The sequence below is a fragment of the Oncorhynchus tshawytscha genome, linkage group LG08, assembly GCF_018296145.1.
Source record: "Oncorhynchus tshawytscha isolate Ot180627B linkage group LG08, Otsh_v2.0, whole genome shotgun sequence".
NCBI lineage: Eukaryota > Metazoa > Chordata > Actinopteri > Salmoniformes > Salmonidae > Oncorhynchus > Oncorhynchus tshawytscha.
In genome coordinates, this window is record NC_056436.1 from 5,836,380 (window position 1) to 5,857,965 (window position 21,586).

The window sequence follows — 21,586 nt, forward strand, 5'->3', positions numbered from 1 at the left end:
TTAACACACTAATCCCACACAGACCTAAGAGGTTAACACACTAATCCCACACAGACCTAAGAGGTTAACACACTAATCCCACACAGACCTAAGAGGTTAACACACTAATCTCACACACACTAATCCCACACAGACCTAAGAGGTTAACACACTAATCCCACACAGACCTAAGAGGTTAACACACTAATCTCACACACACTAATCCCACACAGACCTAAGAGGTTAACACACTAATCCCACACAGACCTAGAGGTTAACACACTAATCTCACACACACTAATCCCACACAGACCTAGGAGGTTAACACACTAATCCCACACAGACCTAAGAGGTTAACACACTAATCCCACACAGACCTAAGAGGTTAACACACTAATCCCACACAGACCTAAGAGGTTTACACACTAATCCCACACAGACCTAAGAGGTTAACACACTAATCCCACATAGACCTAAGAGGTTAACACACTAATCCCACACAGACCTAAGAGGTTAACACACTAATCCCACACAGACCTAAGAGGTTAACACACTAATCCCACACAGACCTAGAGGTTAACACACTAATCCCAAACACAGACCTAAGAGGTTAACACACTAATCCCACACAGACCTAAGAGGTTAACACACTAATCCCACACAGACCTAAGAGGTTAACAAACTAATCCCACACAGACCTAAGAGGTTAACACACTAATCCCACACAGACCTAAGAGGTTAACACACTAATCCCACACAGACCTAAGAGGTAACACACTAATCCCACACAGACCTAAGAGGTTAACACACTAATCCCACACAGACCTAAGAGGTTAACACACTAATCCCACACAGACCTAAGAGGTTAACACACTAATCCCACACAGACCTAAGAGGTTAACACACTAATCCCACACAGACCTAAGAGGTTAACACACTAATCCCACACAGACCTAAGAGGTGAAAAAAGAACAAACAGAAGGATAGGATCACAAATAAGGATAAGACATAAAAGCAAGGAAGTAAAGAGAGGAGAGGCAGAAAGAGGAAGTAAGGAGAGGGGGGGGCAGAAAGAGGAAGTAAGGAGAGGGGGGAGAGGGGGCAGAAAGAGGGAAGTAAGGAGAGGGCAGAAAGGCAGAAAGAGGAAGTAAGGAGAGGAGGGCAGAAAGAGGAAGTAAGGAGAAGAGGGGCAGAAAGAGGAAGTAAAGAGAGGAGAGGCAGAAAGAGGAAGTAAGGAGAGGGGGCAGAAAGAGGAAGTAAAGAGAGGAGTAAGGAGAGAAGAAAAGAGGAAGTAAGGAGAGGAGAGGCAGAAAGAGGAAGTAAGGAGAAGAGGGGCAGAAAGAGGAAGTAAAGAGAGGAGAGGCAGAAAGAGGAAGTAAGGAGAGGAGAAGCAGAAAGAGGAAGTAAGGAGAGGAGAGGCAGAAAGAGGAAGTAAGGAGAGGAGGGGCAGAAAGAGGAAGTAAGGAGAGGAGGGTGAGAAAGTGGTGGAAAAGAGGACGGGTATTGTCAGTCACCTGGTTGACCTCATCCTTGTCCAGTCCCAGGACACTACCCATGAGCCTCAGCACCTCGGAGCGTTTGGGTTTCGGGGTGTGGAAGTATCCCATGAACAGGTTCCGCATCAGAGCCCTGAGCAGACAGAATATAAAGAAGAGTTAGCAGCCATGTCTGAGCCAGAAACAGCACATAGGGGAGGAGCCTATCTCGTGTTTCTGTAGCGTGAGGCAGCTTGATGTACAAGTACAACCCCCTGGACCACAAAGAATCATTACACAGCCATGATGGGGAAATTAACACGGCCTACAATCTATTACATATATCTCTATTAACACGGCCTACAATCTATTACATATATGTCTATTAACACGGCCTACAATCTATTACATATATCTCTATTAACACGGCCTACAATCTATTACATATATTAACACAGCCTACAATCTATTACATATATCTCTATTAACACAGCCTACAGTCTATTACATATATTAACACAGCCTACAATCTATTACATATATCTCTATTAACACGGCCTACAATCTATTACATATATTAACACAGCCTACAATCTATTACATATATCTCTATTAACACGGCCTACAATCTATTACATATATCTCTATTAACACGGCCTACAATCTATTACATATATCTCTATTAACACGGCCTACAATCTATTACATATATCTCTATTAACACGGCCTACAATCTATTACATATATCTCTATTAACACGGCCAATACAATCTATTACATATATCTCTATTAACACGGCCTACAATCTATTACATATATCTCTATTAACACGGCCTACAATCTATTACATATATCTCTATTAACACGGCCTACAATCTATTACATATATCTCTATTAACACGGCCTACAATCTATTACATATATCTCTATTAACACGGCCTACAATCTATTACATATATCTCTATTAACACGGCCTACAATCTATTACATATATCTCTATTAACACGGCCTACAATCTATTACATATATCTCTATTAACACGGCCTACAATCTATATACATATATCTCTATTAACACACAGCCTACAATCTATTACATATATCTCTATTAACACGGCCTACAATCTATTACATATATCTCTATTAACACAGCCTACAATCTATTACATATATCTCTATTAACACAGCCTACAATCTATTACATATATCTCTATTAACACGGCCTACAATCTATTACATATATCTCTATTAACACGGCCTACAATCTATTACATATATTATTACACAGCCTACAATCTATTACATATATCTCTATTAACACAGCCTACAATCTATTACATATATCTCTATTAACACAGCCTACAATCTATTACATATATCTCTATTAACACGGCCTACAATCTATTACATATATCTCTATTAACACAGCCTACAATCTATTACATATATCTCTATTAACACAGCCTACAATCTATTACATATATCTCTATTAACACGGCCTACAATCTATTACATATATCTCTATTAACACAGCCTACAATCTATTACATATATCTCTATTAACACAGCCTACAATCTATTACATATATCTCTATTAACACAGCCTACAATCTATTACATATATCTCTATTAACACAGCCTACAATCTATTACATATATCTCTATTAACACAGCCTACAATCTATTACATATATCTCTATTAACACAGCCTACAATCTATTACATATATCTCTATTAACACGGCCTACAATCTATTACATATATTAACACAGCCTACAATCTATTACATATATCTCTATTAACACAGCCTACAATCTTTTACATATATCTCTATTAACACGGCCTACAATCTATTACATATATCTCTATTAACACGGCCTACAATCTATTACATATATCTCTATTAACACGGCCTACAATCTATTACATATATCTCTATTAACACAGCCTACAATCTATTACATATATCTCTATTAACACGGCCTACAATCTATTACATATATCTCTATTAACACAGCCTACAATCTATTACATATATCTCTATTAACACAGCCTACAATCTATTACATATATCTCTATTAACACAGCCTACAATCTAATACATATATCTCTATTAACACAGCCTACAATCTATTACATATATCTCTATTAACACAGCCTACAATCTATTACATATATCTCTATTAACACATCAATCTATTACATATATCTCTATTAACACAGCCTACAATCTATTACATATATCTCTATTAACACAGCCTACAATCTATTACATATATCTCTATTATTAAATCACTCTATTAACTACAATCTATTACATATATCTCTATTAACACAGCCTACAATCTATTACATATATTAACACAGCCTACAATCTATTACATATATCTCTATTAACACAGCCTACAATCTATTACATATATTAACACGGCCTACAATCTATTACATATATCTCTATTAACACAGCCTACAATCTATTACATATATCTCTATTAACACAGCCTACAATCTATTACATATATCTCTATTAACACGGCCTACAATCTATTACATATATCTCTATTAACACAGCCTACAATCTATTACATATATCTCTATTAACACAGCCTACAATCTATTACATATATCTCTATTAACACAGCCTACAATCTATTACATATATCTCTATTAACACGGCCTACAATCTATTACATATATCTCTATTAACACAGCCTACAATCTATTACATATATCTCTATTAACACAGCCTACAATCTATTACATATATCTCTGTGTGGTGGACGATATCAAACAGCAATTTTCACCACTCGTTTGAGAAGAAATACATTATGTCGTTAACACTGAACTTCAGTACTTATAATCACAACCTCTGATCAATTTACATGAAACGTGTGATTAAATACCAGGGATGGGCTCAATTCCAATTGAAGTCAGACAATTCAGGAAAGTAAACTGAAATACCAATTCAATAAGACCGAAAAGGAAAAAACAATTCATTTTAAAAAATGAGTCCATCTTTTAATTATAAATTCAAATCACTTCCTGAAATGAATGACTTTCATCTGAATTGCCTCCAGCCCTGTTAAATGCATCACATTTAGTCAGTGTAGTGTGTTAAATACATTATATTTAGTCAGTGTAGTGTGTTAAATGCATCACATTTAGTCAGTGTAGTGTGTTAAATACATTATATTTAGTCAGTGTAGTGTGTTAAATGCATCACATTTAGTCAGTGTAGTGTGTTAAATACATTATATTTAGTCAGTGTAGTGTGTTAAATGCATCACATTTAGTCAGTGTAGTGTGTTAAATGCATCACATTTAGTCAGTGTAGTGTGTTAAATACATTATATTTAGTCAGTGTAGTGTGTTAAATACATTATATTTAGTCAGGGTAGTGTGTTAAATACATTATATTTAGTCAGTGTAGTGTGTTAAAACATTTTATTTAGTCATGTTTGTAATTATAAATACAAATTATATTTAGTCAGTGTAGTGTGTTAAATACATTATATTTAGTCAGTGTAGTGTGTTAAATACATTATATTTAGTCAGTGTAGTGTGTTAAATGCATCACATTTAGTCAGTGTAGTGTGTTAAATGCATCACATTTAGTCAGTGTAGTGTGTTAAATGCATCACATTTAGTCAGTGTAGTGTGTTAAATACATTATATTTAGTCAGTGTAGTGTGTTAAATGCATCACATTTAGTCAGTGTAGTGTGTTAAATGCATCACATTTAGTCAGTGTAGTGTGTTAAATACATTATATTTAGTCAGTGTAGTGTGTTAAATACATTATATTTAGTCAGGGTAGTGTGTTAAATACATTATATTTAGTCAGTGTAGTGTGTTAAATACATTATATTTAGTCAGTGTAGTGTGTTAAATACATTATATTTACTCAGTGTAGTGTGTTAAATACATTATATTTAGTCAGTGTAGTGTGTTAAATACATTATATTTAGTCAGTGTAGTGTGTTAAATACATTATATTTAGTCAGTGTAGTGTGTTAAATACATTATATTTAGTCAGTGTAGTGTGTTAAATACATTATATTTACTCAGTGTAGTGTCTAAGTACACCATATTTAGTCAGTGTAGTGTTGAACTTACTGGTCTACTTGTCCCTCTGTGCTATTCAGCAAGTTCATCAACTTGTCCTGAGACTCTTCCAACATCTCCTGCCTCACATCAACTGTAACACACACACACACACACACACACACACACACACACACACACACGTTCAATGCGCTGCAGCTCCTCAGAAGTCTGAAGCGTGGTTAGTTTGGCTAAACCTCAACAGCCGTGTCCCAGAGACAGCCGTGTCCCAGAGACAGCCGTGTCCCAGAGACAGCCGTGTCCCAGAGACAGCCGTGTCCCAGAGACAGCCGTGTCCCAGAGACAGCCGTGTCCCAGAGACAGCCGTGTCCCAGAGACAGCCGTGTCCCAGAGACAGCCGTGCCACAGAGACAGCCGTGCCACAGAGACAGCCGTGTCACAGAGACAGCCGTGTCACAGAGACAGCCGTGTCACAGAGACAGCCGTGCCACAGAGACAGCCGTGCCACAGAGACAGCCGTGCCACAGAGACAGCCGTGCCACAGAGACAGCCATGTCACAGAAAGCTTCAGTCATTAGGGAGGCAAATCAGGGCATGTTGGCCCTCAGGACAACATTCAGCCTGGTACACACTTTATTTCCCATAAGGCCCTGGTCAGAAGTAGAATACTTTATTTCCCATAAGGCCCTGGTCAGAAGTAGAACACTTTATTTCCCATAAGGCCCTGGTCAGAAGTAGAACACTTTATTTCCCATAAGGCCCTGGTCAGAAGTAGATCACTTTATTTCCCATAAGGCCCTGGTCAGAAGTAGATCACTTTATTTCCCATAAGGCCCTGGTCAGAAGTAGATCACTTTATTTCCCATAAGGCCCTGGTCAGAAGTAGATCACTTTATTTCCCATAAGGCCCTGGTCAGAAGTAGATCACTTTATTTCCCATAAGGCCCCGGTCAGAAGTTCCTTCATGCTAGATAAAAAGCCTGACATAAGATGGCTGCTCTCCTCTCCCCCCTCTCCCCTCCTCTCTCCCCCTCCCTCTCCCCCCTCTCTCTCTCCCCCCCTCCCCCCCTCTCCTCTCCCCCTCTTCCTTCCCCTCCCCCCTCTCTCCCCCTCTCCTCTCCCCCTCTCCCCTCTCTCCCCCCCCTCTCCCCCCCCTCTCCCCTCTCTCTCCCCCTCTCCCCTCCCTCTCCCCCCTCTCCTCTCCTCTCCCCCCCTCTCCCCTCTCCCCCCTCTCCCCTCTCCCCCTCCCCCCCTCTCCCCCTCTCCCTCTCTCTCCCCTCCTCTCCCCTCCTCTCCCCCTCCCCTCCTCCCCCCTCTCCCCCCCCTCCCCCCTCCCCCCTCTCCCCCTCCCCCTCTCCCCCTCTCCTCTCCCCCCCCCTCTCCTCTCCCCTCTCCCTCTCCCCCTCTCTCTCCCCCTCTCCCTCTCCTCTCCCCTCCTCTCCCCTCTCCTCTCCCCCTCTCCCCTCTCCTCTCCCCCCCCCTCTCCCTCCCCCCCCCTCTCCTCTCCCCTCTCCCCCTCTCCCTCCTCTCTCCCCCCTCTCCTCCTCCCCTCTCCCTCCCTCTCCCCCCTCTCCCCCCCCTCTCCCCCTCCTCTCTCTCCCCCTCTCCCCCTCTCCCCCTCTCCCCTCTCCTCTCCTCTCCCCCTCTCCCTCTCCCCCTCCCCCCCTCCCCTCTCCCCCCCCTCTCCCCTCTCCCCCCCCCCCCTCTCCCTCCCCCCCTCCCCCCTCTCCCCCCCCCCCCCTCTCCCCCCCCCTCTCCCCCTCTCCCTCTCTCCCTCTCCTCCCCTCCCCTCCTCCTCTCCCTCTCCCCCCCCCCTCTCCCCCCTCCCTCCCCTCTCCCCCCCCTCCCCTCCCTCCCCCCTCCCCTCTCCTCCTCTCTCCCTCCCCCTCCCCCCCCCTCTCCTCCCCCCTCTCCTCTCCCCCCCCCCTCCCCTCCTCCCCCCCCCCCCCCTCCTCTCCCCCCTCTCTCCCACCTTGTTTTTTGAGCTCTTCTAGCTGTTCTTCCTTCAGGTCCAGCTGGTCAGTGAGTCTGGAGGCTGAGTCCAGAGCAGCATTAGCCTCATCTAGGTTGATCTGAGAGAGTGACACAGAGCGAGAGACACAGAGCGAGAGACACAGAGCGAGAGACACAGAGCGAGAGACACAGAGCGAGAGACACAGAGCGAGAGACACAGAGCGAGAGACACAGAGCGAGAGACACAGAGCGAGAGACACAGAGCGAGAGACACAGAGCGAGAGACACAGAGCGAGAGACACAGAGCGAGAGACACAGAGCGAGAGACACAGAGCGAGAGACACAGAGCGCAAGAGAGAAAGACAGAGAGAGACACAGAGCGAGAGACACAGAGCGAGAGACACAGAGCGAGAGACACAGAGCGAGAGACACAGAGCGAGAGACACAGAGCGAGAGACACAGAGCGAGAGACACAGAGCGAGAGACACAGAGCGAGAGACACAGAGCGAGAGACACAGAGCGAGAGACACAGAGCGAGAGACACAGAGCGAGAGACACAGAGCGAGAGACACAGAGCGCAAGAGAGAAAGACAGAGAGAGACACAGAGCGAGAGACACAGAGCGAGAGACACAGAGCGCAAGAGAGAAAGACAGAGAGAGACACAGAGCGAGAGACACAGAGCGAGAGACACAGAGCGCAAGAGAGAAAGACAGAGAGAGACACAGAGCGAGAGACACAGAGCGAGAGAGAGAAAGACAGAGAGAGACACAGAGCGAGAGACACAGAGCGAGAGACACAGAGCGAGAGACACAGAGCGCAAGAGAGAAAGACAGAGAGAGACACAGAGCGCGAGAGAGAAAGACAGAGAGAGAAAGACAGAGAGAGACAGAGCGAGAAAGACAGAGAGAGACAGAGCGAGAGACAGAGCGAGAGACACAGAGCGTGAGAGAGAAAGACAGAGAGAGAAAGACAGAGAGAGAGAGAGAAAGACAGAGAGAGAAAGACAGAGAGAGAGAGAGAAAGACAGAGAGAGAAAGACAGAGAGACACACAGAGCGTGAGAGAGAAAGACAGAGAGAGAAAGACAGAGAGAGACACAGAGCGAGAGAGAGAAAGACAGAGAGAGAAAGACAGAGAGAGAAAGACAGAGAGAGAAAGACAGAGCGTGAGAGAGAAAGACAGAGAGAGAAAGACAGAGAGAGACACAGAGCGTGAGAGAGAAAGACAGAGAGAGAAAGACAGAGAGAGACACAGAGCGTGAGAGAGAGACAGAGCGAGAAAGACAGAGAGAGAAAGACAGAGAGACACACAGAGCGAGAGACACAGAGCGAGAGACACAGAGCGAGAGACACAGAGCGCAAGAGAGAAAGACAGAGAGAGACACAGAGCGCGAGAGAGAAAGACAGAGAGAGAAAGACAGAGAGAGACACAGAGCGAGAGACACAGAGCGAGAGACACAGAGCGAGAGACACAGAGCGCAAGAGAGAAAGACAGAGAGAGACACAGAGCGCGAGAGAGAAAGACAGAGAGAGAAAGACAGAGAGAGACAGAGCGAGAAAGACAGAGAGAGACAGAGCGAGAGACAGAGCGAGAGACACAGAGCGTGAGAGAGAAAGACAGAGAGAGAAAGACAGAGAGAGAGAGAGAAAGACAGAGAGAGAAAGACAGAGAGAGAGAGAGAAAGACAGAGAGAGAAAGACAGAGAGACACACAGAGCGTGAGAGAGAAAGACAGAGAGAGAAAGACAGAGAGAGACACAGAGCGAGAGAGAGAAAGACAGAGAGAGAAAGACAGAGAGAGAAAGACAGAGAGAGACAGAGCGAGAGAGACAGACAGAGAGAGACAGAGAGAGACAGAGCGAGAGAGACAGACAGAGAGAGAGGGATATGATAAGTAGACCAATAAGTCAGAATGTAACATTTATTTGTATATATTTCACCTTTATTTAACCAGGTAGGCTAGTTGAGAACACCTTTATTTAACCAGGAAGGCTAGTTGAGAACAAGTTCTCATTTACAATTGCGACCTGGCCAAGATAAAGCAAAGCAGTTTGACACATACAACAACAACACAGAGTTACACATGGAGTAAAACAAACATACAGTCAATAATACAGTAGAAAAACAAGTCTATATACAATGTGAGCAAATGAGGTGAGATAAGGGAGGTAAAGGCAAAAAAGGCCATGGTGGCAAAGTAAATACAATATAGCAAGTAAAACACTGGAATGGTAGATTTGCAGTGGAAGAATGTGCAAAAGTAGAGATAGAAATAATGGGGTGCAAAGGAGCAAAATAAATAAATAAATACAGTAGGGGGAAGAGGTAGTTGTTTAGGCTAACATAAGGACTATATGATTGAGGAGTGGATGTGTACTTGATGAGTCGTTCTGAAGTGTCCTACCTGAAGTGCTGAGGCCATGTCCTCCAGTTTAAGTGCTTTTCTTCTCCACTCGTCCTTCTCCCTCTTGTATTTATCGAGCTCTGACGAATACATGGCTTTCTCTTCTGTTGGGAGGAGAACAGAGAGAAGAGGTTCATATCTTTATAAAGACCAGAAGAGCTCTACTTCCTCTGTCGGAGTTGATGTTGCCTTTAGATGAGACTGGTCCCAGATCTGTGTGTGGTATAGCATCAAGTTGGCTATAGAGCACAAACAGATCTGGACACCAGGCTATATAATCACTACAACCTCAGTGAACATAGAGTTGGCTATACAGCACTAACAGATCTGGATAGCAGGCTATGTTCTCACTACAGCCTCAGTGACCATAGAGTTGGCTATACAACACTAACAGATCTGGATACCAGGCTATATAATCACTATAGCCTCAGAGACCATAGAGTTGGCTATACAACACTAACAGATCTGGATACCAGGCTATATTCTCCCTACCGCCTCCTTGACCATAGAGTTGGCTATACAGCACTAATAGATCTGGATACCAGGCTATATTCTCCCTACCGCCTCAGTGACCATAGAGTTGGCTATAGAGCACAAACAGATCTGGATACCAGGCTATATTCTCCCTACCGCCTCAGTGACCATAGAGTTGGCTATACAACACTAATAGATCTGGATACCAGGCTATATAATCACTACAGCCTCAGTGACCATAGAGTTGGCTATACAACACTAACAGATCTGGATACCAGGCTATATAATCACTACAGCCTCAGTGACCATAGAGTTGGCTATAGAGCACTAACAGATCTGGATACCAGGCTATATTCTCCCTACCGCCTCAGTGACCATAGAGTTGGCTATACAACACTAATAGATCTGGATACCAGGCTATATAATCACTACCGCCTCAGAGACCATAGAGTTGCATATACAACACTAACAGATCTGGATATCAGGCTATATTCTCCCTACCGCCTCAGTGACCATAGAGTTGGCTATACAACACTAACAGGTCTGGATACCAAAAATAAACAACATGCATTACAGCAGAGAGGCTAGCCTGGTCCCAGACCTGTTAGTGCTCTTACCAACTCCTACGGTCCTTATCATGGCATTACATCGATCATTAGACGCCATCTACACAGCACAAACTGATCTGGGACCAGACCAGCGGAGGCCAGTAGTCTTGCCTTGCTGGAACTGCTCTAGCACCATCTGGAGGTTGGACAGGGACATGGCGTACTGGTTGACCTGGTCCCGTGCTGCTCTGAGCTGAGTCAAGGCCTCGTCTCTCTGCCTCACCGTTCCACTCAGTTGCTCCTGGAGAGACTCCACCTGGAGAGACGCCTGGTGGCTACGAGACAAACAAAGAAGAAGGATGACTCGCGTTTTCCTCCTCCCGGTTTGCTACCCAAACCTCGCTGCGTCTAACATCGAGTGGCTGCAGCCAACACACTGACTCAACTCCAGCCACTTTAATAATGGAAATGGATGTAAAATATATCACTAGCCACTTTAAACAATGCTACTTAATATAATGTTTACATACCCTACATTACTCATCTCATATGTATATACTGTACTCGATACCATCTACTGCATCTTGCCTATGCCGTTCTGTACCATCACTCATTCATATATTTTTATGTACATATTCTTCATCCCTTTACACTTGTGTATAAGGTAGTAGTTTTGGAATTGTTAGGTTAGATTACTTGTTGGTTATTACTGCATTGTCGGAACTAGAAGCACAATCGTTTCACTACACTCGCATTAACATCTGCTAACCATGTGTATGTGACAAATAACATTTGATTTGATAGTGCAGAACACAAACTTTCAATTGGACGTACATTTCTGTGTGTTCGTGGACACGGGACAATAAAGTTTTTATCTTTCTGTAACTCAACCAACACCAGTGATAAACAGACCATCTGTTTTCAAGGGGTCTTGTTCATTAGGACACACAGTAGCAAAAAAATGTTTCAAGACGTTTCAAAAACGTTCAGATAGTACTTCCCTGTTTCATCTTCGTGCCTACTGAACATGTTTACCTGGTGCTCTCCACCTGACTGGAGGAAGTGGCCAGTCTGTCGTCCAATAGCGTGACTCTCTTGCATAGCTCCGCCTCCCTGTCCTCCGCGGCGAGGACCTCCCGTGTGTAGGACTCCTCTATCTCCAGCAGGTGGTTACGTAGTCGGTCCAGCTCCAACTTCAACCGCTGCTCTCTGTCCTTCACATGCTGCAGCTGAGAGAGAGGAGACAGACGGAGAGAGAAAAACAGAGAGAAGAGACAGACGGAGAGAGAAAAACAGAGAGAGAGAGAGAGAGAGAGAGAGAGATACAGGGAGAGGGGTCACATGGGGGTTTGATATTTACCAACAGCAGAACCAATTTCACTACAAATAATATTTGATTGCCATATACTATCCATAAATATATCTGATAAGGAATGTATCGCCTGCGACTGCGCTCCGTATCGCCTGCGACTGCGTTCCGTATCGCCTGCGACTGCGTTGTGTATCGGTTATGAATGCGTTGTGTATTGGTTACGAATGTGTTGTGTATTGGTTACGAATGTGTTGTGTATTGGTTACGAATGTGTTGTCTATTGGTTATGAATGTGGTGTGTATTGGTTATGAATGTGTATACAACCCCCCTAACAGGTGTCCTTCAAATAATAGCAGTGTGTGATGGGGTGGGCGATATGGCCAAAATATCTTACGATACATTTGACACTTTTTACACCCTTTTATGTTTTTGAATAATAAAAGACCACCATTTCTCTAACAGAAACCCTGGTGTGTGTCCATCCATCCTACCTCTGTCTGTACGGCTGTCGTCTCCATCTGTTTCTGTTTGAGAGCCAGCATGACCTGGTCTCTCTCCTGCTGGAAGGCCACAGCTTTCTCCTGCATGGACCTCAGCTCGTTCAGGAGCTGGTTGAGCTCTCCAGACTTCTGGCTGTTGCCCTGGGAAACGTATCAATAAAAATATATATAAAAAAAAATGTTGATCAAACAGCTGGTTCTGCTTCCCGCTCTTCTGACTGTTGCCATGGGACACCGCAATGGAACGGTCAGGTTATGAAAACACACACACACACACACACGCACACACACACACACACCTGATAGGTGCAGTGAAAGTGTTGTTTTACAGGGTCAGGAAAGAATACATTATTGATCAGTTTGAGAAAAGATTTAACCAAAGTGTTCGAAAATCTATTTAAACTATTTAAATAGGCTATTTTACTTCTTTGATTGAATTTCTCTGTCCTTCACTAGATCTGTAATCTATTACTAATTATAAACTGGGTGGTTCCAGCCCTGAATGCTGATTGGCTGACAGCCATGGTATATCAGACCGTATACCATGGGTATGACAAAACGTTTACTTACACTGCTCTAATTTACGTTGGTAACCAGTTTATAACAGCAATAAGGCACCTCAGGGGTTTGTGGTATATGGCCAATATACCACGGCTAAGGGCTGTATCCAGGCACTCCACGTTGCGTCGTACTTAAGAACAACCCTTAGCCGTGGTATATTGGCCATAAACCACACCTCCTCTGGCCTTATCGCTTCAATAAAGGATTTGAGTTATGGCATTTTAAGTCCCCCAATGGTCATTCTCCCAAAAATGTGTAGTTAGTAGTTTATAGTAATAGTGATTTTGTACAGTACAAACATCCAAACCTGTTCTCTGTCCTTGAGCATCTTCTCCATGGCGGCAGCCTTCTCTGACATGGCGCTCCTCTCAAACTCCTTCTCCCTCATGAGGAGGGACACCTGCATGTTGGTCTCCTGCAGGGCTCTGAACTCTGACTCCTTCTCCCGGCTCCGTTGGGCCACAGCCTCGTTCTCATCCTTCAATACAATTCAAATAACTTTCAAATTGTCCAGGTTTCAGCCAACAACGGAAATATATCTTATATCTCTCAATCCCCTCCAGACAGCACACTTGACCCTCACACACAAGGGTCAAGCTGCAGTCTAGTGCCACTGGATAGAGAGCATGTTGTGGGTTTAAGGGCCTTGCTCAAGAACCCAACGTCTTTAGGATGTGAACTTAGCAGCCCTCCAGATTTCAGGTCAATCCAGCCCAGGATTCGAACTGGCTACCTTCCGGTTAAAAGTTTGAACTCCTGAGCCGCTAGGCTACCTACCTTCAGCTTCCTGGTATCCATCTCCAGGATAAGAGCTCGCTCCTTCAGGTTGGTCACGGCCTGTTTTAACACCTCGTTGTCGCTCTCACGGTTCCTCAGGCTCTCGCTCACCTGGAGAAATAAATGCACAGATTGAATGGCTGCTAGAACATCCTACCTTTGCACCTATGTGGACACTCAAAATGGCTGCTAGAACATCCTACCTTTGCACCTATGTGGACACTCAAAATGGCTGCTAGAACATCCTACCTTTGCACCTATGTGGACACTCAAAATGGCTGCTAGAACATCCTACCTTTGCACCTATGTGGACACTCAAAATGGCTGCTAGAACATCCTACCTTTGCACCTATGTGGACACTCAAAATGGCTGCTAGAACATCCTACCTTTGCACCTATGTGGACACTCAAAATGGCTGCTAGAACATCCTACCTTTGCACCTATGTGGACACTCAAAATGGCTGCTAGAACATCCTACCTTTGCACCTATGTGGACACTCAAAATGGCTGCTAGAACATCCTACCTTTGCACCTATGTGGACACTCAAAATGGCTGCTAGAACATCCTACCTTTGCACCTATGTGGACACTCAAAATGGCTGCTAGAACATCCTACCTTTGCACCTATGTGGACACTCAAAATGGCTGCTAGAACGTCCTACTTTGCACCTATGTGGACACTCAAAATGGCTGCTAGAACGTCCTACTTTGCACCTATGTGGACACTCAAAATGGCTGCTTGAACATCCTACCTTTGCACCTATGTGGACACTCAAAATGGCTGCTAGAACATCCTACTTTGCACCTATGTGGACACTCAAAATGGCTGCTAGAACGTCCTACTTTGCACCTATGTGGACACTCAAAATGGCTGCTTGAACATCCTACCTTTGCACCTATGTGGACACTCAAAATGGCTGCTAGAACATCCTACCTTTGCACCTATGTGGACACTCAAAATGGCTGCTAGAACATCCTACGTTTGCACCTATGTGGACACTCAAAATGGCTGCTAGAACATCCTACCTTTGCACCTATGTGGACACTCAAAATGGCTGCTAAAACATCCTACCTTTGCACCTATGTGGACACTCAAAATGGCTGCTAAAACATCCTACTTTGCACCTATGTGGACACTCAAAATGGCTGCTAAAACATCCTACTTTGCACCTATGTGGACACTCAAAATGGCTGCTAGAACATCCTACCTTTGCACCTATGTGGACACTCAAAATGGCTGCTAGAACATCCTACCTTTGCACCTATGTGGACACTCAAAATGGCTGCTAGAACATCCTACCTTTGCACCTATGTGGACACTCAAAATGGCTGCTAGAACATCCTACCTTTGCACCTATGTGGACACTCAAAATGGCTGCTAGAACATCCTACCTTTGCACCTATGTGGAAACTCAAAATGGCTGCTAAAACATCCTACTTTGCACCTATGTGGACACTCAAAATAGCTGCAGTCCACCATTTATGACATAATTCACTTGAATTTACCGTTGTACTCATTCTAATGAAGGGGTCATTAGTCACTTGATTCAGTTGCAACTGAATATAGATTTTTTGAATATAGATATTATTTACGGTTACATTTAAGTCTTAATAGCGCACACGCTGTGCCTTCCTCATATCTCTCACACACACACACACACACACACACACACTCACACACCTGGGTGAGTTGATCTCCTTTAGTCTTGATGAGCAGGTCTTTCTCCCTGACAGAGCGCTGCAGAACGTCCAGTCTCTCTCTGACCTGTCTGGCCTCCTCGGCCTGGCCTCGCTGCTCGCTGTCTGACACCTGGGCTGAGTTACACAGGCGGTGGTTATTCTCCTGCAAGGTCCTGATCATAGTCTCCCTCTCAGACAGGAGGGCTCTCAGAGACTCCAACTCCTGTCTCAGTCCTTCCTGGTTCCCTGGTGTTGCAGGTGCTGCCACCTGGTGTCTGGGAGGTTCCACTGCAGCAGGAGGCTGGGCAGTAGACGTCAGGGCAGCAGACAGTGGGGTGACTTGGGGACTCTGCGCCACACTGTCCAGTTTCCCCAGGAGGACATCTTTAGTACTGCTCAGCTGGCTGATGGTCTGTTGGACGTGGGCTAGTTCGTGACTGAGACTGCCGAGCTTCCTCTCCTTCTGCTCATAGCTGTGGATCAGACGGCTGTAGTCCACGGAGAGAGTCGAGGTGCAGTCGTTGTCTGCATCCACCTACAGGATCAGAGACAAACAGTCCTTTATTCATCCCAATAAGGCTGCTGAATGACGAATCACTAGTAGGTTCAGCGGGCTGGCCCGACACGTCACGTTGTAGTTGAAAGAAGGGTTTGGGCGATGTCAACCTTTGTCCTATCGTGATCATGTACCCATAAAACACCCCAATTAGGAACCGCCCCCCCCCCCAAAAAAAAAATAAACAGAAAACTCAGCTAAAAAAAACACGACAAAAGATTATGTTGTTGAAAGACGTTCCTTTCAGGTGGAGGAAGAGATCTGTCTGTGTCATGATGGACCAGTGTCTGATGAGGGACAGGCTGTCTTAACGTAGTGAGTTAGATTACAGGAATACATCATGATGGACCAGTGACTGTCTGATGAGTGTCTATGGTGATGTCTACAGGGTCTATGGTGATGTCTACGGGGTCTATGGTGATGTCTACGGGGTCTATGGTGATGTCTACGGGGTCTACGGTGATGTCTACGGGGTCTACGGTGATGTCTACGGGGTCTACGGTGATGTCTACAGGGTCTACGGTGATGTCTATAGGGTCTACGGTGATGTCTATGGTGATGTCTACAGTGATGTCTATAGGGTCTATGGTGATGTCTATAGGGTCTATGGTGATGTCTACAGGGTCTATGGTGATGTATATGGTGATGTCTATAGGGTCTATGGTGATGTCTACGGGGTCTATGGTGATGTCTACGGGGTCTATGGTGATGTCTACGGGGTCTGTGGTGATGTCTACGGGGTCTGTGGTGATGTCTACGGGTCTGTGGTGATGTCTACGGGGTCTGTGGTGATGTCTACGGGTCTGTGGTGATGTCTACGGGGTCTGTGGTGATGTCTACGGGTCTATGGTGATGTCTACGGGGTCTATGGTGATGTCTACGGGGTCTATGGTGATGTCTACGGGGTCTATGGTGATGTCTACGGGTCTATGGTGATGTCTACGGGGTCTATGGTGATGTCTACGGGGTCTATGGTGATGTCTACGGGGTCTATGGTGATGTCTATGGGGTCTATGGTGATGTCTACGGGTCTATGGTGATGTCTACGGGGTCTATGGTGATGTCTACGGGTCTATGGTGATGTCTACGGGGTCTATGGTGATGTCTACGGGGTCTATGGTGATGTCTACGGGTCTATGGTGATGTCTACGGGGTCTATGGTGATGTCTATGGGGATGTCTATGGGTCTATGGTGATGTCTACGGGTCTATGGTGATGTCTACGGGGTCTATGGTGATGTCTACAGGGTCTATGGTGATGTCTACAGGGTCTATGGTGATGTCTACAGGGTCTATGGTGATGTCTACAGGGTCTATGGTGATGTCTACAGGGTCTATGGTGATGTCTACAGGGTCTATGGTGATGTCTACAGGGTCTATGGTGATGTCTACAGGGTCTATGGTGATGTCTACAGGGTCTATGGTGATGTCTACAGGGTCTATGGTGATGTCTACAGGGTCTATGGTGATGTCTACAGGGTCTATGGTGATGTCTACAGGGTCTATGGTGATGTCTACAGGGTCTATGGTGATGTCTACAGGGTCTATGGTGATGTCTATGGTGATGTCTATAGGGTCTATGGTGATGTCTACGGGTCTGTGGTGATGTCTACAGGGTCTATGGTGATGTCTACATGGTCTATGGTGATGTCTATAGGGTCTATGGTGATGTCTATGGGGATGTCTATAGGGTCTATGGTGATGTCTACGGGGTCTGTGGTGATGTCTACAGGGTCTATGGTGATGTCTACAGGGTCTATGGTGATGTCTACAGGGTCTATGGTGATGTCTACAGGGTCTATGGTGATGTCTATAGGGTCTGTGGTGATGTCTACAGGGTCTATGGTGATGTCTACAGGGTCTATGGTGATGTCTACAGGGTCTATGGTGATGTCTACAGGGTCTATGGTGATGTCTACGGGGTCTATGGTGATGTCTACGGGTCTATGTCTATGGTGATGTCTACAGGGTCTATGGTGATGTCTACAGGGTCTATGGTGATGTCTACGGGTCTATGGTGATGTCTATGGGGATGTCTATAGGGTCTATGGTGATGTCTATAGGGTCTGTGGTGATGTCTACGGGGTCTATGGTGATGTCTACAGGGTCTATGGTGATGTCTATAGGGTCTATGATGATGTCTATGGTGATGTCTACAGGGTCTGTGGTGATGTCTACGGGGTCTATGGTGATGTCTACAGGGTCTATGGTGATGTCTACAGGGTCTATGGTGATGTCTACAGGGTCTATGGTGATGTCTACAGGGTCTATGGTGATGTCTACAGGGTCTATGGTGATGTCTACAGGGTCTATGGTGATGTCTACAGGGTCTATGGTGATGTCTACAGGGTCTATGGTGATGTCTACAGGGTCTATGGTGATGTCTACAGGGTCTATGGTGATGTCTACAGGGTCTATGGTGATGTCTACAGGGTCTATGGTGATGTCTACAGGGTCTATGGTGATGTCTACAGGGTCTATGGTGATGTCTACAGGGTCTATGGTGATGTCTACAGGGTCTATGGTGATGTCTACAGGGTCTATGGTGATGTCTATGGGGATGTCTATAGGGTCTATGGTGATGTCTACGGGGTCTGTGGTGATGTCTACAGGGTCTATGGTGATGTCTACAGGGTCTACGGTGATGTCTACAGGGTCTACGGTGATGTCTACAGGGTCTACGGTGATGTCTACAGGGTCTACGGTGATGTCTACAGGGTCTACGGTGATGTCTACAGGGTCTATGGTGATGTCTATAGGGTCTATGGTGATGTCTATGGGGATGTCTACGGGGTCTGTGGTGATGTCTCTATGGGTCTATGGTGATGTCTACAGGGTCTATGGTGATGTCTACAGGGTCTATGGTGATGTCTACAGGGTCTATGGTGATGTCTAGGGTCTATGGTGATGTCTACAGGGTCTATGGTGATGTCTACAGGGTCTATGGTGATGTCTACAGGGTCTATGGTGATGTCTACAGGGTCTATGGTGATGTCTACAGGGTCTATGGTGATGTCTACAGGGTCTATGGTGATGTCTACAGGGTCTATGGTGATGTCTACAGGGTCTATGGTGATGTCTACAGGGTCTATGGTGATGTCCACAGGGTCTATGGTGATGTCCACAGGGTCTATGGTGATGTCCACAGGGTCTATGGTGATGTCTACAGGGTCTATGGTGATGTCTACAGGGTCTATGGTGATGTCTACAGGGTCTGTGGTGATGTCTATAGGGTCTGTGGTGATGTCTACAGGGTCTATGGTGATGTCTATAGGGTCTATGGTGATGTCTACAGTCATCGTAGCATCTGTCAACAGACAGTGGGATGGGACGACTAATGTTCAGGTAAGCAGATATTTCAATAATGATTATTTGGATAAAATCAGGATTTCACAAGTTCTCACATCTTTCTAATTTGGGAAGGGACATTGGGCCATCTGCAGAGTTTCCGTTTGGGGTGACTTCGCCAATCGTTTGGGGGTGACTTCGCCAATTGAGTTAGTACTTTATCTTAACAGTATTACTGCTGGGCAGGCTCATTATCATGACATATGATACATGATTCATTACTTTAAGATATTATGATGGTTACCTGTCCCTGTAGCTTGTGGAGCTCCTCTACCAGCTGTCCAGATTCATGCTGCATGTTCTTTACTGTGGTGATCACCTGCATCTTCCACTCCTCCATCTTCTTCACCTGGATACATTCCAATACATACATTAGACAAAGCTACATTAGCCTCAGCTACATTAGCCTCAGCTACATTAGGCACCTTTCAATATATACATTAGACACAGCTACATTAGCCTCAGCTACATTAGCCACAGCTACATTAGGCACCTTTCAATATATATATAAGACACAGCTACATTAGACACAGCTACATTAGCCTCAGCTACATTAGACGCAGCTACATTAGACGCAGCTACATTAGACGCAGCTACATTAGACGCAGCTACATTAGCCTCAGCTACATTAGGCACCTTCCAATACATACATTAGCCTCAGCTACATTAGACACAGCTACATTAGACACCATCCAATATATACATTAGACACAGCTACATTAGCCACAGCTACATTAGCCACAGCTACATTAGGCACCTTTCAATATATATATATATATAAGACACAGCTACATTAGACACAGCTACATTAGCCTCAGCTACATTAGACACAGCTACATTAGACACAGCTACATTAGGCATCTTCCAATATATGCATTAGCCACAGCTACATTAGCCTCAGCTACATTAGCCTCAGCTACATTAGCCTCAGCTACATTAGCCTCAGCTCCATTAGACACAGCTACATTAGCCTCAGCTACATTAGCCTCAGCTACATTAGCCTCAGCTACATTAGACACCTTCCAATATATACATTAGACACAGCTACATTAGACACAGCTAAATTAGACACCTTTCAATATATACATTAGCCTCAGCTACATTAGCCACAGCTACATTAGCCACAGCTACATTAGGCACAGCTACATTAGCCACAGCTACATTAGCCACAGCTACATTAGGCACCTTTCAATATATACATTAGACACAGCTACATTAGACACAGCTACATTAGCCTCAGCTACATTAGCCACAGCTACATTAGGCACCTTTCAATATATATATAAGACACAGCTACATTAGACACAGCTACATTAGCCTCAGCTACATTAGACGCAGCTACATTAGACGCAGCTACATTAGACGCAGCTACATTAGACGCAGCTACATTAGACGCAGCTACATTAGACGCAGCTACATTAGCCTCAGCTACATTAGGCACCTTCCAATACATACATTAGCCTCAGCTACATTAGACACAGCTACATTATCCAATATATACATTAGACACAGCTACATTAGCCACAGCTACATTAGCCACAGCTACATTAGGCACCTTTCAATATATATATATATAAGACACAGCTACATTAGACACAGCTACATTAGCCTCAGCTACATTAGACACAGCTACATTAGACACAGCTACATTAGGCACCTTCCAATATATGCATTAGCCACAGCTACATTAGCCTCAGCTACATTAGCCACAGCTACATTAGCCACAGCTACATTAGACACAGCTACATTAAACACAGCTACATTAGCCACAGCTACATTAGCCACAGCTACATTAGACACAGCTACATTAGACACAGCTACATTAGACACAGCTACATTAGACACAGCTACATTAGACACAGCTACATTAGGCACCTTTCAATATATACATTAGACACAGCTACATTAGCCTCAGCTACATTAGCCACCGCTACATTAGCCACAGCTACATTAGGC

The 21,586-nt window shown here is 44.8% G+C and overlaps 1 protein-coding gene across 1 annotated transcript in view; it reads right to left on the reverse strand.

Annotated features, from left to right (window-relative positions):
• LOC112232955 (thyroid receptor-interacting protein 11-like) overlaps positions 1–21,586 on the reverse strand; it is a 60,726-nt gene that overhangs the window by 9,747 nt on the left and 29,393 nt on the right. Inside the window, exons 20-30 of the mRNA XM_042325117.1 lie at positions 19,875–19,979; positions 15,729–16,262; positions 14,047–14,157; positions 13,577–13,747; positions 12,700–12,849; positions 11,931–12,124; positions 11,067–11,230; positions 9,874–9,977; positions 7,490–7,589; positions 5,569–5,650; positions 1,494–1,608 (exon numbers count right to left, since the gene is read on the reverse strand). Coding sequence (XP_042181051.1) covers positions 1,494–1,608; positions 5,569–5,650; positions 7,490–7,589; positions 9,874–9,977; positions 11,067–11,230; positions 11,931–12,124; positions 12,700–12,849; positions 13,577–13,747; positions 14,047–14,157; positions 15,729–16,262; positions 19,875–19,979 — 1,830 coding nt within the window. The remainder of the gene's footprint in view (positions 1–1,493; positions 1,609–5,568; positions 5,651–7,489; positions 7,590–9,873; positions 9,978–11,066; positions 11,231–11,930; positions 12,125–12,699; positions 12,850–13,576; positions 13,748–14,046; positions 14,158–15,728; positions 16,263–19,874; positions 19,980–21,586) is intronic.